Below are 18,744 nucleotides of genomic sequence, written 5' to 3'. Positions count from 1 at the left end.
AGCAATGACTGTCTTTATCAACGATTGCAAAATAAACAGTCACTCTGTAAGGGGGCATTAGAGCCCGCAGTGTCATTATTTCAAACCAGATCACCAGAGAAAAGCCTCCTTTGCCCTGCAGCTCATCAGATCTAATCCATTCTCCTGCCACTACTTGGGTTAGTAAATGTGGTTTTCAGCACTGAGGCTGCTTGTTGAAGCCTGATTCTGTTATAAGACTCTACTATAACATGTATTGTGTTTTCTGTCTACAGGGCAGCGACAGACCATAATGTAGACAACACCACTGCCATGTTGAGAGAATGGCTGAAGAGAGCGCAGCGCGTTTATCACTATGTGGAGTGGAGGCCGATGGAGGAGCCCAGGTATGTTCACAAACTGAGATGCACAAAATATACTTTTAATATCAGATTTAAAAAAGAAAAAAAAAAAAAACGTCCACCCCTCTGATTCCAATTTTAAGCTGAAAATTATTGAAGCAAAAAAATTTGCATTTCTCCTTAATTTCTTATGTTGAACTATGAGCCTCGAGGGTCTTTTTCTCAGTAAATGGAAACCAGCAATTATGTCCTGCTTTATGTTCAATAATCTGCATTACAACACAGTATATACTGTATTACAACAAGTAATATAGTATTTATCTTTTATGTCTTTTTATAGCATAAATGGAAAAACTCGTCGTCATGAGAAAATTTCTATTTTCCCACAATGTTTAATTTAGAAGTGAATCCATTTATGTGACTTACCGTTTGAGAGAGAAAGAAAGTCTGTCCTGCTGAAGCTGTTTCAGACAATTATTGATTCTGTTCTATCGGTCTGCATGGCACATTTCCACTTGATATTACACCATTCAATTTCCCATATTGCCACTGATTAAGATGAGAATCCCGTCAAGTCTGAGAACAGCTCCTCACCTTTACCTGCTTTTATCTATAGTCAGAGCAAAACTGAAAAGGTAAATACAAATTACAAATGAGGATCCAAATGTACCTGGCCACCACGCACAGTGAGCACAGGCTGCAGCTGCCCTTTGAAAAGCCTCTGACACATGACTTTGTGTCTGTATATTGAGAAATGATCAGTTAGCTGCAGTGAGGCCCTTTATCTGGGAAACATTTGAATCCCAACGTCAGATTGTTCAACGTTAAAAACTGGATGGCATCCAGTCACCAGGTAAACGATTGGTGCGCTCAGTCTCACTAAAATCTGTGTCAACAGTTAGTCTCTTTAAATGTTATTAATTTCATTGCATTTCTTCCTAATGTAACACAAAAATCAAGTTGCTCTGATTGACACTTTGCATTTTTTGCATCAGCTCCTACACAGATGAGTGGGGTCCAAAGCACTGGCCCCCTTCCAGATTCAACCATCTAATGAAGCTGAGGCAGGCAGCCCTGAAGGCTGCGCGGGAGCGATGGGCCGACTACATCCTGGTAACGCCGTAAACAGAAATATGCAGCCATGTGTCAGGCATTTGACGATTACTAAATAATCCCAGGCTATTGGTATTTTTTTTTTATTTTATTTGCGAGAAAACATTTTTTTTCCCCATGCTTTTAACATTTGGTTATAGGAATTAATAGTGGTCATAAACCCCATAATCCAAAAGCGTGAGTGCAATGTTGAATCTCTGTCTTGCATAAGCTTTCATGCCTCTTCAGAATAATTTGTCTGGATTTTATGTGATAGTCCATTGCAAAGTAGTGCAAAAATTAATTTGGAAGTTCTTCTGTTGTGAGCGCCGTTTACTCTGACTGATTTATTTGGCAGTAGTAATTTCCTTCAAAAGAAAACCTGATCATATCTCTCATACTTGCGCTTTGAGCTGATGGGAAGAAGTATGGCACTAAATACAGGGAAATCCTGTGAGAAAACTGTTTAGAGACAGAGAAAGGGTTAAATCAAAGCAAATGTGTGTTAAGTTGGAATGGTCTAGTCAAAGTCTTCACCTAAATCCAGTCATAAACTGAGAATCAGAGATGATCTCCTTCCAATTTGATGTACTTTGAGTTTATTTGGAGGGGAAAATGCTTAGATGTTCAGTCTCTGCATGCTCAAAGCCAGAAAAGGCTTTGCCAAAGCAGCAACAAGTAGCAACATTTCTAACAAAATATTTAAAACCATTTCACATGTTGTTCTACTTTGTGTTGAGCCATCACATTAAATTGCTCTAAAACCCTCTGAGGTTTGTGCTTGTAGCTTGTGAAACTGTGAAAAGGTTTATGTGGCATGAATACTTTAGCTTTGCTCAGTAGACTTAAACAGAATGTGTAATTCTGCTTTGGTCTTCAGTCATTTTGCTGTTTGCATCGTTGATTTGATCACTAAACAAGAAGCAAAAACATTGCTGGCACGAAATCACTCATTCGCTCAAACCTCCGCGCCCTTCAGTTTGCCGACAGCGACAACCTGTTGACCAACCCCCGAGTGCTGGACCTGCTGATGGCCGAGAACCTGACGCTGGTCGCTCCCATGATGGAGTCTCGCTCTCTCTACTCCAACTTCTGGTGCGGCGTCACCCCACAGGTGAAGCTCAGACAGAAGCCAGCACATTTGTCCGTTCTCCGAGTTACCAGCTGAGCACGGTTCTATGGATCCTCTCTCAGGGTTACTACAAGCGAACCCCCGACTACCAGCCAATCAGGGAGTGGAAGAGGCTCGGCTGTTTCCCTGTTCCTATGGTGCACAGCACCTTCCTTCTGGATCTTCGCCGCGAATCCAGCCAAAATCTGGCGTTCTACCCCCCTCATCCGGACTACAGCGGGGCCTTTGATGACATCATGGTGTTTGCCTTCTCGGCACGTCAAGCAGGTCGGTTTGAAACTCTCACCAAACCACTAGACTTCATGCAAGGAACCAAATTCCTTGCATAAATGCAGACCATCAGTGACTATTTTAGCTTCTTAGCAGTTAATTGAAACTAAAAAGTTGTTTTTTTTTATGCCAGGATGCACTACAAAGAAAAAAAGTCAGAAGAAGCTTTATTAATTTTCTGCACGTGTCTGTGAATGACGTTTGGTCGCTGAGATGAGTCTGCAATGTGCTAATTTACTGAGCACGTGCGGCTTTGCTGGCTGCACAATTTGTGAGTTTGGCTTTCTAGTGAACAATCACCAAACAGGACCATTAAGCTTTCCCATATGTGCTGAAAAACCAAATAAACACATGAAAGCATTCATGTAAACATTAGCAGATGGAAGCATGAACTTCTTCCAACTCATAAATGAACATCAGCACCAGCAGGATAAAAGGAGGTCCAATTAATCTGCGCTTCAGTCACTCGTTTTTACACCTTTGAAGCTCATTATAGTCCTGCAATAAAGATTTACCATCCAGGTGGACCACCTGTTGATTTGACCCCTCTAACCTTACTTACCCTTTGGCCACCTCGCATTTTTCCTGGCGGTTTTCCTCTCAGAAGTGAAGTGAAAGTAAACCCTTGATGCTTTGTTTTCTATGGTCAAGAGACGATATATTAACTTCGTTTAAATGGATTTTATTATTATTTATTGAGATGGGTGTGCAAGTGCAAAAACATAAAAAAGCGAATTTTCTTATGTTCTGTTATGTATTTTGCACACATTTCTAATCAACTGAATTATGAGCTGATTCTAGTCATTATTCAGAGTGATGAAAATAACCAGCTTCACTCATCTTGAAAAAAACACTGAAGTGTTTTTGGAAATTAAAAAAAAAAATCATATGAAGGTGTTATATACTACTTAGTGAATATTACACCCTTAATGCCCATTTTAATGCAGTTTTGTAATGTCTAAGTTTTTCAGAAACTAGCACAAAAAGCAGTTTGCATGCTGCAGGACTCCATTCATAAGTCATTATGGCACCATTTGGTGTCGCTGTGACTTTTTAAACATTTATCTCTTCAGTAGAAAATAACAGCTTAAATTACATTCTTGTTCATGTCGCTGTTTAGCAGCATCTGCCTTGAAATAAACAACTTCATATCAGACTAACTTGTGTGGTTTCCACTGGACAGTCAAAAACTTGGCTTAGAAGATTACATACAAACATCTCAAAATCTTACAACAATATTTCTGTTGTACAATTTTACAAATATGTTTAAAACCTTGAAGAAATCTATTCTAACTCACGATGTGAATGACAGTATAAACCAATAGACTCCAAAGTTATTGCCATTGGGGCAAAATTGTTAAATTGAAAGTTGTCTTGAGCTGCGAAAGGTCTTGTTTTTAACTTTTTTTGATTACCTGCACAGAAATCTACTAAGCAAGTAATACATTAAAGAAACAAAAGGAAGATTTTTTAGAAAAGTAAACATTGAAGATCAGACTAAAATAACCATCTTGCATGTTTGCCTATTTAAAATACGTATTTTTTTTCTTGGTCTACAAATGTTTTTAGTCTTTTTTCAACAACAAGAACTGGTTGTGGGTCACTTTTTCTTTGAAAATGTTTGCTGGTATTTAACCAAGCGTAATGAATGGGTACACCCAAGTCCACTCTTAAGTAGAAATCGCTGGAAGTTTGTGATTCTGTTCAACACAAACTTCAGGGCTCAGTATAACATTTCATATTTGAAGGATATTTTAATGAAGCTCTTTTTGTTAGTATGGTCGGTTTCTTTTACAGCTTCCAGGAATATTTTAAAACACCAGAAATCAAGTTTGAACTTGAAACAATGCCCAGATGCCATGATGGAGGATACGGAGAGCTCATACTTATGCATGAGCTTTTACATTGTACTTTATATGGATTAAGGGACATTTTACATTTGTGAGCTAGTTTTCCACTCATCCTTGTCCTAATTGTTATGTTCCTGTGCCTTACTATTTTAATCGGTAACGCACCGTCAATAACCCGGTACCAACAGACCAAGCTGTAGTTGCGGATATTTTTTCCAACAGTGTTTCTCATAAAAAAGAAATGCACATTATAAAGAAAGGGTACTTTATTTTTTGAGTGAAGATTTGCTCTAGAAGAAGAAAAAAACTGCTCAATTCCCATCGATCACCAACGCTGGGCAGAGCAACTTGTGGTCAGGGGCTGCACAAAATCATTACAAACCCTGCAAATGGTGAAAGACTTGAACTTTAATCGGCATTGGTGAAGCGCTTAAGAGCAAATAACTTCTGGTATGGATTAATCTTTTAAGGGTTTCTGTTTTTGGAGTGTTTCACACACAGAAATGGAAGCATCCTATAGTTTTCTGGCCAATCACGATTACCAATCTTTAAAACGCCTGACGTACAGATTCAGATTTTTTCCAATGCCGATTATTTAAATTTTTTTTTGTTGTCTGAAGTATGTTGCTAAATTCAGCAAGAAAATCGCTGAGTTGGCAGGGGGGTGACTATAATATAACTTGGTGGGTGGACGTGTCAGACTTCTCACGGCAGAGACAGCGGTAGGCAGATGAGATCGATTGATAAAATGAGCTTCACATGTAAGCATTGGCCACTCAGCAATCTCCCTAAATGATAGAAACCAGGGCCGATTTATTGGTCGAGGCAGGACGACAATGAAGTGCTTGCCTAATTTCCATGATTGTCGGAAATGTTTGTGTTACAGCAACCCGTTTATTTGTGTGTTTCAGGCGTGCAGATGTACGTGTGCAATAGGGAACACTACGGCTTCCTGCCCGTCCCGCTCAAAGCTCAACAAAATGTGGACGACGAAACTGAGAGTTTCATACACACCATCTCAGAAGCTCTGAGTGAGTTTCCACTCTTAAAAGCCCTTCACATGTTTACATTTTATTACTCATTGACCTCTTCACCTCTCAGGGTTGTCTCTCCTTCCTCTTGACCTCAACGACCTTTGGTGCTTGCATCGTGTCGGTTCATGTCAACCCCTCTCCACCCTTTTGTTGCCTGCTTATCCCCATCCAGTTCGGTGATTTTCTAACATAGACCTTCTTGTTTTTTCCTCCCAGTTGAACACGACATGGAGCCGTCTCAGTACATCTACACTCCGCCGTTACCCCCAGATCCAATGGACTTCAATGATGTAATGAAATGAGATATTTAATCGCCAGTCCTTACTATTTATTTGTCAAATCTTTATTTTTTACTGTGGAATGAGGTTTTTTTTTTTTTGGGTGGATGTAAAACCGTTTTCCTGTCTCATTCTTTCTTTTTTTTTTTTTTTTTTTGCAATGTTTAGATTTTCCTGATTAACTTGAAACGCCGTCTGGACAGAAGAACCAGGATGTTGAAAACAATGGGCGCCATGGGCATTCGCCCCACTCTGATTGATGCAGTGGACGGGAAGTAGGTCACAAACACAACATGAATCTGAATCAGGAACCCTCTAATACTGACTGAAATATCTGTAAAAACTGAAGTCTCAGCTGCTGCTTTCGTCTTTAATCTTGAGCTCGCTATATTTCCTGTCATTAAATCCATCCTTCCTCTCCAACTTTGCATTCATTGCTTCCTGTTTAAGTTTTCTCCCCTCTTCTTTGCAGACTTTAATCCTTTCTTAGAAATCTCCTAATCCCCCTGCCTCCCTTTTTTTCTTTGACAATCTGGGTTGCAAACTGTTTGCAGTGATTTCAGGATGATCAATTAAGTCATTTTCAATAATTTGGATTTTTTTGTATTCTTATCATCCATGTTATTTTTCTTGCCTTTCTCTCAGAGCTCTAAATACATCCCAGCTGCAGGCACTGGGAATTGAGATGTTGCCAGGCTATAAGGATCCATATTCTGGTCGCGTCCTCACCAGAGGGGAGATTGGCTGCTTCCTGAGTCACCACTCTATATGGAAACAGGTGAGGGCAGGAAGATATGGCTTTTGTCTAAAGGAAAGGTCCAGAGTGAACCAGGTCTGGATTTCTTTAAACACTTTGCTTGGACAAACATTTGGGCCCCTTTAGACGATACATATGATGTGCAACTGTGCTGAAATTCTCATAAATTATTTAATTATTGGCAGTGTTTTATAAAAATTCAAACTCTTCACATAACCTGTAAGGAATTGTGGTGAAATGGTGAGGGTTTGTGCTAAAGAAAGGTAATTTCTTTCAATCTGTGAGGCAAGTAGATGTCTGGAGATGCAGGTTAACTTCAGAGTGAAAGACAAAGCTTCTTTGCACCAATTGATAAGCATATTACTGAAGTTACGATTGCTTCTGCTTAAAATGCAATACACATATAAGGAAAGAAGACGTGAAAAAAAATTATAATTACATAACATTTTGTGCTGATGAATGTTAAAATAATTTCTAAAAGTGTCCAGCATGTTGGTGGACTGGTGACAATTGAGAAAAAAAATCAATCAATCAATTTCTTATAACATATTCTATCTATTTACGCTGTTACCCTAAGAAAGAATTGTGCAAAATTAAGTGCTAACAGAATTTTTAGAAGTTTTTTTTTTTTTTTACATGCATTTTATGTTTAAAACATTGTACAAAATGTCAGACAGTGCTGGCAAACGGTAATTTGGGAAAACTGACATTGCCCCTTTAAACACCAAGTAGAAGAAGAAAACTGAGTAAAAATGATTTTTCATTACCTTGTTTATGTTCTCTGATCTTTAGGTGGTTGATCGTGGCCTGCAGAAGGTTCTGGTTCTGGAGGACGATGTGAGGTTTGAACCCAGGTTTAAACGAAGGCTTCAGGCCATCATGGAGGACATAGACAGAACCCAGCTGGACTGGGACCTCATGTAAGATCTTCTCCGGCTGCACAAATAAGCACCTCAGTGTGGATCAGTCTTTCTAAAAGCTAAAACATACTCTGGCCTCCTTATTCTACCTTCAGCTACGTGGGAAGAAAGCGAATGCAGGTGCAGCAGCCGGAGCTTTCAGTGGAAGGTGTGGACAACCTGGTGGAAGCCGACTATTCCTACTGGACCCTGGCCTACGCTCTTTCACAACAAGGGGCCCGAAAGTTGTTGGGGGTACAACCTTTCACCAAGATGCTCCCTGTCGACGAATTTCTTCCCATCATGTTCAACAAACACCCCAAGTCAGTGTTTACGTTGTCTTCTCTGGTCTAAGATTAAAGCATAAACAGCACCTTGCAGAAGCATACCGTATTTTCCAGAGTATATACCGCACCTACAAATTAAAAAAAAAAAAAAAAAAACTGGAAATGTATATATTTGCTGCACCGGGCTGCAAGCCTTTGGTACGGCTGTTCTCGGTTTTCCATGAGGATGCAGCAGAGGGCCATGTCCTTAATACGACTCTAACTTCGAACCATAATTTAAGTGCAGCGGCTCGGTTTCCCTCCTGTAGTGGAAGATCGATTCTCCTCAATTTAAAGGCTGCGTCATATGAGTGTGAAGAAAATTCTCTGTCATGCATGCGGTTAGCATGTGCTTGTTCTAAATTCAAATTAGCACTTTCTTCTTTGATTTCCAATTTGACTTCCGATGATATAATCTATTGGCACATGAAATCCATCAGGTGGTTATTGTGTAAAATAATAATAATAATTAAAAAAAAAAAACTTTAAACTTCAGGAACATGCATCAATCATACTGCCTCTAAAAGAAGCAAAATCAGAAACAGACCCTTTGTTGCTACAAAAAGCAATAAAGTATTGCAGAACTACTAATTGAACATCATTACTGTAATTATCTATACATAGAAAAAACACACACACACAACCGAGTTCCTGGCCCGTGTGCGACTGTGTTACACTGTGGACGACGTGTAGCGTTTTAGTTTGTGGTAAACCACAGCCTCCTTCATGTTCGGCTCCTGCGAGTGATTCTTTATACATCTGTGCTTCTCCAGTTTTCCCTTTCTGTCCAGCACAGCTTTCCTGCTCTCCTCTCCTCACACACACAGGGCCCAGATTGTTCTGAGGGCTCTCCGTGCCTAACGGTGCCTCAAGCAGGACAAACAATGCCAACATTTTCTTCTCTCTTCGAATTAGGGTTTTCCACCGGTGCCCTGCGTTCCTCTTCCTCTACCACCTTCCTCCATAGTCATCTCCAACTCTCTCTTCTGTCTTTCTCCACATGTCCTCCATGTTGCTCTAGATCTTTAAATCTGGGTTCTTCTCCGTTCTGGTCGAAAGCACAACTTCGCCATCGCCGTGTCACCCACTTTTCCTCCCCCTCTCTTTGAGGAATGTCGAGCAGCAGCGTGGCTCTTCCTGCCGGCTGGTGCAGAGGGACAAGATTCCCATTGATAGAGCTCTGAGCGTGGGGGCTGGTTTGAGATGAACCACGCATGTGCGCGTGTGCATGTTTCAGTGTGTGTCTTTTGGTGTGTGCTTATAAATTACTTCTAAATGACTAAATAAAAAGTGTTTATTTATTTTCCGAAGGTATAGAAAATTTGACACTAAGATCGAAAAAGTATGAGGAGAATGTGTCACAAATACGTTTCGGTTTAGTCATTTATTAATTGTTACTATTTTCACGAAGCTCACTTTTTATTCATAAATGCAAAGACTCAGAGGTGACGGGAATCAAAAGCCTTTTGGTGCAAAAAGCTTGATTGCGTGGAGGATGTGTGTGACTGTGAGTGTGTTATTAAAGCTGAGCTACTCAGAGATCAGGGTTGGTGTAGTGACGTGTCACTTCTCAGTGCTCTCCTTTCGCTTCAGCTGCAACAAGAAACAATATAAAACATTTATTGTAGACCTGCTAATCAAAAATTCTTACATATATATATATATATATATATATATATATATATATTTTTTTTTTAATCCAACATCTGGTAATCATAAAGTTTGTCGATATTGTTAAATTGGTCTATTTTAAATGTTTTCTACTGATTTGTTTTTTTACACTATGTTGGTTTGCTAAGAACATATATGTCATATATGTCTTTGTTGTTTGTGTATAATCTGCAAAACAATAAATGGAGTGACTCCTGGCCCCATTCCTCTGACAAGAACGGAAGTGAAATTCTGGATGAACTGAATGTTTCGGCCCTGATGAGTCAAGAGTTTTTCAAGACAGAGGAAGTGACCTTTTTGGGCTTGTGGCTGATTGTCCTGAAACAGCGATGATAAAAAATATTACGGATTTGTTGCAATCTGTAATATTCTAAAAATGCACTGAAGTTTATGTTTGTAATGCAAGAAACTGACACAAAGTTTAAGAGGGAACGAATAATATTGCAAATGGAGAACCCCAATAAAACTCCAAAAAAATCTGAAGTAAGGAAAATCCCTGCTCACTCTTGAACGAGTTTTGGGGAAAATAAAAAAAACACTGAGACACTATGTATTTTTCTCTTTTTATCACATTAATAATAAATTAATATCGTAATATCATTGGTTCTGTCAATATCTCGTGTCCTCCTCAGTGTTCAGTACATGTCCCATTTCGAGCCACGGGACCTGAAGGCCTTCTCCGTGGAGCCGCTGCTGCTCTATCCCACCCACTACACCGGCGAGCCGGGCTACATCAGCGACACTGAGACCTCCACCATCTGGGACGACGAGGATGTCGCCACAGACTGGGACCGGCAGCACGCCCGCAAGACGGCCCAGCAGGGCCGCATCCGACCCGTGGCGCAGAACAGCGTCACCGGAGACTCGCCGCCTCCTGCTGCCCGAGCATCGCGCGACGAACTCTGATGAATTCGGGCGAGAGACTCGGTGAACGCCCCGCATACACGCACTCCAAAGGGAAACTGGTGCTGACATACTGTACAGGCGTTCAATTAAAAACAGGTGGATTGCAGCAGAAATCAGACGAGCCTCGTTTCTGCCACCTGGGGAAGGGACAAGGCTCTCAGATTCTGGGACGAGGGCCAAACACGACTTTTACAAAGAACTTTATTTATTCTCCATGTGTCTCCTCGGTGCGTGTGGATCCAGTTCTGGCCTGAAAGACTTTACACACGCGAGTCGGCTAGCAACATTTACATGATGTGAAAAGAAAGCAACGAAATCTTTTGTGAATTCATTTTTGTGTTTCAAAAAGGATTATTTTTATTTAAGCAGAACAAATGTGCGTCTAAGAGACTGCGGCGGTATAAAAGAAACCTACAGCTGGCCGAAAACATTTCTTTTTTATTTTTTTCTCACAAAGCTGTGCATCAACATCTCTACTGTATTTATACTTAGTTTTGCTCGCTGGTTCCTATTTGTAATTCTTACATACTGAGCATGTGTAGGAGGATGGAGGCTGACGTTTTGTACCCCAGAGTAATTTTTCAGATGATGTCATGCAAACAGAAAAAAAATTAAATAAAATAAAAGTATGCAGCGGTTTCTTGCCAAGCAGCAGGGCAGCAACAGATGCTTTTCATGGTCTAAAGTTTTTGTTGCAGGAGGAAGAGGATCTTTCATAGCAGGCTGGCCCTGCTTGTTAATATTTCAGGACATTGTTTTGTTACCCTAGAAACAAACAAAGTTTTAATCAATTCTGTCGATCTTAAAACATACGAGATTTTGGATTCTTCTCCTGAACACAGGCTCTTCTTTGTTGGGTTGCGCTGCAGAGTTGGGAGCAATAAAACTTCTTCACTTCTTTATCTGCCTCTGCAGACTAAACAGGCAGATGTTATCTGTCTTTTTGCACCCTTTCGTGTTGTTGTTGTTGTGCAGACATGGTGGAGTGATTGAAGACGGTAAAAAAGAAAAAGAAAAAAAATCCTCCGTCAGCCAGATTAAAACTCTTGAGACAAATCACTTTTTCTTCTCTGCTGGGCTAACATAGTCATTAACTCTGTGTATATTATTGTTTAAAGAGTTTAGAACAACCATAACTTTCGTCTAAATGTTCCCATGACCTCCTGGGAATCTCCTATAATGAAGATAATGGGATTACACAGATGGGGGTAAAACACAATAAAAGCTTAGGGCCTCCCTGTTAATTTAAGGGTTTGAGCATGGATCGTGTAAGGAACAATCTGTCTTTGTGGTGTGCTGCCTCCTGGTGTTAGACCAGTTCTGTGAAATATGTCACGGCTTTATGCTTCCTGTCCGCTGTGGGATTCGACTGGAGATGGTGTGAGATGGAAGGAGAGCACAGACCCACAACTGAGGGGATTATGGGCTACATTTGCAGCTTCCTGCAAGAGTTCTCACACTCGTTTGGCGTTTTGCTCATTCTGTACTGCTACACCAAAGACTTATTGGGATTTTATACCAAGAAACAAGATTCGTGACTTTTATTTTTAATTGGTCACAAATAAAAATCTGAGAAGCATTCGAGTTACTCCGACATCCAAACATGGATACGGTTTAACTGGTTGCTTTCACAAGTCACTTAATTAGCAAATGTGCAGAATTGTGAACATGTCAGCGTGGGTACAACTGCGCTGGTCTAAAATGTTCTCTATAAAACGACATTTTATAGAGAACATTGTTGAACACCCAGCTGAAGATCAAGGAACACATCAGAGTTTTGGAAGCAAAAAAGTTGTGCAGACGTTTCAGTGAGTCGGTTTGCCACCAGCTATGTGTGACAGCCGGATCTAATTACACTTAAAACACAATCTGTGTCAAAAACTAACGCCACTCACCACCCTGAACATACTGGCCCCACTGTGGAGCATAGTTGTGGCAGCGTTATGCTGTGGGGATTTCTTTCTTTCTTTTCCAGCTGGATAGTGAAGCCATTTACACAATAAACATGTTCAAATTGTTTTTGTCAGTGACTCAGGGAGGCTGAGGTTAAAAATTTCAGATTAATATTTAGGTTAAAATGTCAATTTTAAGATTCTTTCTGTTTTCAAGCTTTGAAAAAAAAAAAGAGCTCTATTATTTTAAAATGCAAAAAAAAAAGGGTTAGGGTGTGAATATTTTTGTAATATTCTGTATACTTTGTACAGAACAAGGGAGAAAAGTGAATGCCTAATTTGATTTATTGATTGCTTTGGTACAAGAGGTTAAAAAAAACAAAAAACATTTGGTTATGTTTAGACAAATAATCTGTTTTGAAAATGCTGAGTGAAAATCTATTAACTATCCTTCTATTTGTCCTGCTATGTTGTCATAAAGTTAATTTTTGTTGCTGTTAAGAACTACTTGTAAGTTTCTTCCTTTCAACGCTGGATTTAAGTTAACTTTTTTGTGCTATGCTGCCATCTGCTGGCCAAAGATGAATTTTCCTCTGCTACTTCAGTTAAACATTAAATGAAGCAGTACAAGGGATACTCAACTTGTAGATTTTTAACAGCATCAATAACTCTAAGGCCATATGGTCATAAATAGGAAAGATGACCAGAGTTTCCAGAATATATAGGAGTAATAAGACTGTAAATATTCAGCATACCTGAGTTTTACATCTGTATCTAATGTATTGTTGATGATCAACTTATGTTTTGTACTTCACCAGTAAAAACTCTGTTTAATTTGACAAAAAAAAAGTCATTTGAGCCATAGTTTGTGTATTTAATATAATAGCTGGTAATACAAACACTAACCCTTAAATTAAATAAATGTATGATTTATTCATATTCATATATCTCTACCAGTTCTTGTTTCAAACCTGGTTAATGGCATCTGGTGCTTTCCAGGGGAAGAAGAACCTGGCATTAGATTTATAATTAGTTAAAGTTTTTATGTTCCAGCGGGCAGCAGTAAAGTTTATATTACTGATGGAGGTTTGCAAAGGTTCACTGTAGTTAAAGATTAAATGTTACTATCGTGCATCTCAAGCCGTCAGTGATCGTCGGCGTTGGCAGCAGACGAGTGTCACAAACCTGAACTCCTGCGATGCGTTCAGAAACCAGCTTTGGACTAAATTTCTCCATTATCAGTGATAAATGCATCGGGAGCAAAATTACGTTAGGAGACATTTTATTTTCTGTGATCAGACTTAAATTGTGGAGTAATGCAATTATGGACTCAAGAGTGTGCCTTTAATTATGTTTTTTAAATAAAATATTTCCTAGTGTAAATATTGTTATTGTACCTTTCTTTTGTCCCAGTACTTTTTGTCCTTTTTGTGTTTCTTATATGCATAAGAAAGTAGTGTGTATTGGAGGATGTTATATATTGCAATCATTTACAAAAGGTAGGTTAGTTTAATTTGGTTTAATTTAATGTGATAATTTCATCACAGAATCAGCTGTCTAACCACATTAATGTGTGTCACAAACTGAGTGTCTTGATGGTTGTTTTTCTAAATTCATATTTTTAACACAGAGACTGAAGTAACAAAATGATCTTGAGCTTGTTAGTCCAAAGTTCACTGAAGTGATGTTTGAAGATCAACATGTTTTACTAGCATAAAAAGTTGTGGTGGAGCGATACTGACTAGTTCACTGTTTTAAAGTCATTTATCTAACATCTAAACAAAACTATGTTTGTTTCACTGTGCTTTATTGATTTCATTTATTTTTTACATTTTGTAAAATTGTTTATTTGTTCTTTTTGTTTGCTTTGTTTTGTTTGGCTGGTGTAGATACCTTACCATAAGGATGCATGTAAACCGTACGTTAGAGTGCATGTTAACTTGATATTTGTCAAGGGCGAGTCCCAGTTTTAGATGTCTTGACCTCTGGACAGGCAGGAAGCTTAAAGATTGACATTTAGTCAGTAATGATGTGATTTAGAAAAAAAAATGCAACCACCAACTTCACCATTGCTCTTCAAGCTGCTGAACTTAATAATGACTTCAAATTGCACATTTAACTTCAGAGTTTTAAAAAAAAACTGATGTTTTCCCTCTTTAGGTGTTAAGTAAATGTGTCAAGGTAGGCAAAGTTGCTACTTTTGTTTCTGGACAGACGCTTCATAAATGTTACATTCTTTGGCTGTTAGGATTTTGCTTTTCATTTGTGTTTGTTCACAACCACCAACTCATGAGGAACACGTAGAGAGAATAATCTTCCACGCAGTCACGTTTTTGAACTGTAGGTGTACCCGGAGAGAGGCAAGCGATGCGCAGAGAAAACATGCAAATACCTTACAGAAAGGCCAGAATTCACACCCAGAACCTTCTTGCTGCAGGGCAACAACACTACAAACGACATCGTCATCCAGACAAAAAGAAAGCTGTGAATTAATCACTTTCCATCCCCAAATATTCTGATCAGCTCAAAAAGCAAAGTGAGAAAATTCTTCTATAATGTTTCAAGAATTGTCAGGCATACCAACAATTGTTAAAAACAGGAAATGTTTTTACCCACTGAATAAATTAAGACTCGGGTTTTTCCATGTTTTTCAATGTTACTGCAAAAAGAGATTAAAATTTCTTTCAAGGCCTTTGAGACCTCTCTTCAAGAATGCCCTCAAACATGACCTGGGATGACCTAACGATGCAGATATGCATAAGTTTGAAAAAGAATTTCGGCAACAAAAGGAGAAGGAAATTATGGAAGAAACATGTCCCCCCCGCTCCCACCTTTCCCCTCGTTTTCACTTCTCTCTCGACCAGCGGTCAAGAGAAAGTGTTTGTTCTCTCTATCTGTGTCCTCTTCCTTCTGCTGATAATGAGTAACTCGTCAGCGTCAACAGGATCTTCTCAGACATCAACTGAGCGAATGAGTGTGTGCGCTTTAGCACAATAAGGCAGGGGAAGATTACAGTGCTGCAGCAATAGTTAGATCTCAGCAGTTTTAAGTGAATCTTGAAAATGTTCTAAATGCTGCAGAGAAATAAACATGTCACCCTGGCGTTGGCCACCAGAGAGCATTAATGAGTTGATGATACTGCTTGGGAAGCACGTCTCATTACGTAAAGTGTTTTCTTTTTATAACCTTGGACATAACACAGTTATGTATTGCCACTTTGTCTCACCTACTGTCATGTGCTTTCAGTGGTGTAAAGTGATTAAACACATACTTCTCCCATTTTACTGAACTTTAACATACTGAGCTTACAATTTGATTTCCAAAATGCTGCTTCCAAGAACTGCCTGATGAAATGTGAAGAAAAATCTTAGATTTTAATTTTCTAGTCTCCTTTAATAGTTTCATCAGTTTTTTTCTCTTTTCAATCAGCTTCTGTTGTAATAATTAATTGGATGAAAGATTTCAAACATTTTTTACAAACAAAATTTTAAAAAAGGGTGCTATCTGTATGTATTTATTTTTCCTTCAGTTTTCAGATCCATTCAACTGGATTTAAGCCTGGATTTGCCCAAAGAAATCAACAACAATCTTTCTTCTCTAAAGCAACCACCGGCATCCCCGATTAATTATCTTCTGCTCTTCCTTTACGTTTTAGTGGACAACAGCAATGCCACTAAAACTTTTTTCATCTTTAGAGCTCCGGTCAGCCCACTTTCAGTGTGGTTTAAAATTCTGATCCACCTTTAAATGTTTCCACAACTTTATCCCTCAGCTCTTCAGTCTTTGTGATGCTGTTTAGTCTCTAATATTCTCCAATTTACCTCTCAGACCTTAAAAAAACAAACAAAAAAACCCAATAGAGATTAAATTACACACAGTTTCTCTTTACTAACACTGAAGACCGCTTTTTACTCTGAATTGGATTCAGTACCAAAACGTCTGAATACTTTTTATTTGTAAAAAAAAACAACAGAAAACAAAAACGATATAAAAACAATTACATCCAACTTTGTGTTTGGTTCTTACGTAAAACACCAATAAAATGTATTTGAAAGTGTTATATTATTGTAAAATAATCGTCATTGTTTTCTTTATTTTTTAGGTTTTAGAGAGAAAATGGGGGAAAGAGACAAAATTCTGCAACGCTGAGGAAGCTGCTTGTGAAGAAAAGTCAGTGGGAGCTTCACTGGAAGTCAGGCAGCAAGTTGACAGGACAGCATGTTGACAGGACAGCATGTCCACTCATCCTTCCTGCTCGTCATGTTCTTTCACTTCCAGCTCTCACACAGATTCATGGCAAAAAGACTCACTCACTTCCTCCGCTTACTTCAGCCGAGCCTGATTTATCCGGTTTGATCAGAGAGGCATTTTGATGCTGCATGTGTTTATTTATTTTTTTGGTTTGTTTGTTTTTTCATTTTCAATTTCAAACCACGAATCACGGCTAAATAAAAACATGGCTTAGCTTCGGTCTCATTAAATTTATGAGTAACATGCACACAGGGGAGTTTTGCCGGACTGAGTCACTCAAATGTTGAGTCACAGCTGGACCCCGTTCAAGACCCAGTGAGGCGACCTGGTGCCAGGGCAGCGGATGTGTCAGCAGTTCATCTTAACAGCAATAAAACGATTGTTTAAAGTAAAATGTGATCACAAGTACAGTGACAAGAATAGAAACAAATGCCCTGATGATTTGATTTATTACATTTGCATTTTTTTGTTAGACGTACAACTTGGGGAAAAAAAAGAAACACAGTAATTCAACAGATCAGAAAACTATCAAAAAGTTAATCTATTACAATAACTTAATTGACTAAGTGAATAAATTACCCTGAATCATTGCAAACAGATTTTTTAAAGACTTTATTTTTTTTATGATGATGATTGCAGCACAGTAAAACAAAAATATTTAAAAATGTTTTTTTTAAGCAGGTTTTTATTATTTTATGTCTCCTGTCTTGTCATTTTATGTTTTTTTATGTTATTTTATTACTTTGGGTGTACAGCACTTTGGTCAGCTGCTGTTGTTTTTGTTAATGTGTTATAGAAATAAATTGAATGTTAACTTTTTCAAGACATATTTTTAAATCTGACAAACCAGACTCATCATGATGCATATCCTAATGTGCATTGATAAACTATGCAACTAAATTTCTAAATGTCTTAATTATCATTGTTATGACTCTATGCAGGAGGAACATAAACATTTTATTATTGAAGATAAATAGTAGCACACATTTAACTAATACGCAATTACACATTTTTACAGGTTTGCTACTAGTTTCATTTACTAAGTTCTTGAGTCAAACTTGTGACAAGTGCTGGGCACAAGAAATCTGAAATGAAATGAGGTGAAACCATTCTCAGTTTGTATAATTTAAAGTATTTAGGACAACAGCCTTAGTCTAACCAAGCCCCTTTTTGTAATAGCATGGCAAATGAATGCAGGGAAACTCTTTAACAGAAAGAGTGGGACCAGGCAAGACTTGCTTGAACGGAGCAAACTGGAGCTTATGGAGGTTGTTTTGGAGGCAGCGTCTCTTTTGTGTGAGGGGAATCAACTTCGGTGCTGTAATAAGAACCAGCCAAGTGTAAAACACAGAAAAGAGGATTATCTGGGACCAGGCACAGCTCCGAGTCTCTCCCACACACAAACACTTAAACACTCAGAAGACTCACCAGTTAATGTTGAACAAGGTATGAGGAAAGTTGCTTCCTACTGTTGAAAGCGTTAGTGTAAAGTCAAACCTTGCATCCTGTTTTTGCGGCGAATAAACAGCCAGTGAAAGAGCAGTAAAGCCAAACGAGTTATTTATTGCAGGAACGCACGTTTTCAGCTCAGATCAATGAATGGAAGAGAATGAAAAAAAGCAAAGAAGACGTCGGGCTTTAGTCCCCATAAGGTCTACATATGGAGCTTGTAACTGTTACACATTTCTGACCTTTGTGCTGCCACAAAACTGTACTGCTAATCAGACTCTAAATAATTAATAACTTTGTGAAGAAGCGTCACACCTAAACACATTAGCATTTAATGTACAGCCTCCTTCTTTTAGTCAATTGTCAGATAAAATCAGCTAATTTTTTTATAGGTTTTATTGGCTCTAGTGGCCTTTCAGTGATAGTTAATTGACAGGAAAGTGGGTAATGAGAGAAGGGGAAGACATGCGGCAAAGGTCGCCATGCTGGGAATCAAACCTGTGACAGCCACGTGGAGGACCAAGACCTCCATATGTGGGTTGTGTTTAACCCCTGCGCCACCACAGCACACCCAAAATCAGCTCATTTTAATCAGGTTTGATTGCAAGAGCATTTGT

The 18,744-nt window shown here is 38.8% G+C and overlaps 1 protein-coding gene across 4 annotated transcripts in view; it reads left to right on the top strand.

Moving 5' to 3' along the window:
* Positions 1–17,496, top strand: part of colgalt2b (collagen beta(1-O)galactosyltransferase 2b) — a 34,858-nt gene extending 17,362 nt beyond the window's left edge. For 3 of the 4 annotated variants that reach the window (XM_055056160.1, XM_055056146.1, XM_055056151.1), the window contains exons 2-12: positions 255–365; positions 1,316–1,433; positions 2,392–2,526; positions 2,607–2,811; positions 5,576–5,695; positions 5,915–5,988; positions 6,145–6,251; positions 6,622–6,754; positions 7,526–7,653; positions 7,749–7,955; positions 10,262–13,366. In XM_055056160.1, the coding sequence (XP_054912135.1) occupies positions 292–365; positions 1,316–1,433; positions 2,392–2,526; positions 2,607–2,811; positions 5,576–5,695; positions 5,915–5,988; positions 6,145–6,251; positions 6,622–6,754; positions 7,526–7,653; positions 7,749–7,955; positions 10,262–10,535 (1,575 nt within the window). In that variant the 5' untranslated portion in view covers positions 255–291 and the 3' untranslated portion in view covers positions 10,536–13,366. Of the gene's footprint in view, positions 1–254; positions 366–1,315; positions 1,434–2,391; positions 2,527–2,606; positions 2,812–5,575; positions 5,696–5,914; positions 5,989–6,144; positions 6,252–6,621; positions 6,755–7,525; positions 7,654–7,748; positions 7,956–10,261; positions 13,367–16,529 lie in introns of those variants that run through there. The other variant, XM_055056156.1, reaches the window with a different exon arrangement.
* Positions 17,497–18,744: the final 1,248 nt, after the last annotated feature.

This window comes from Poeciliopsis prolifica, unplaced genomic scaffold, assembly GCF_027474105.1.
Source record: "Poeciliopsis prolifica strain line A6 unplaced genomic scaffold, Auburn_PproV2 SCAFFOLD002, whole genome shotgun sequence".
In the NCBI taxonomy this organism is placed as follows: Eukaryota; Metazoa; Chordata; class Actinopteri; order Cyprinodontiformes; family Poeciliidae; genus Poeciliopsis; species Poeciliopsis prolifica.
The sequence above is the reverse complement of the archived record's forward strand: the minus strand, read 5'-3'. Positions and strand labels throughout refer to the sequence as shown.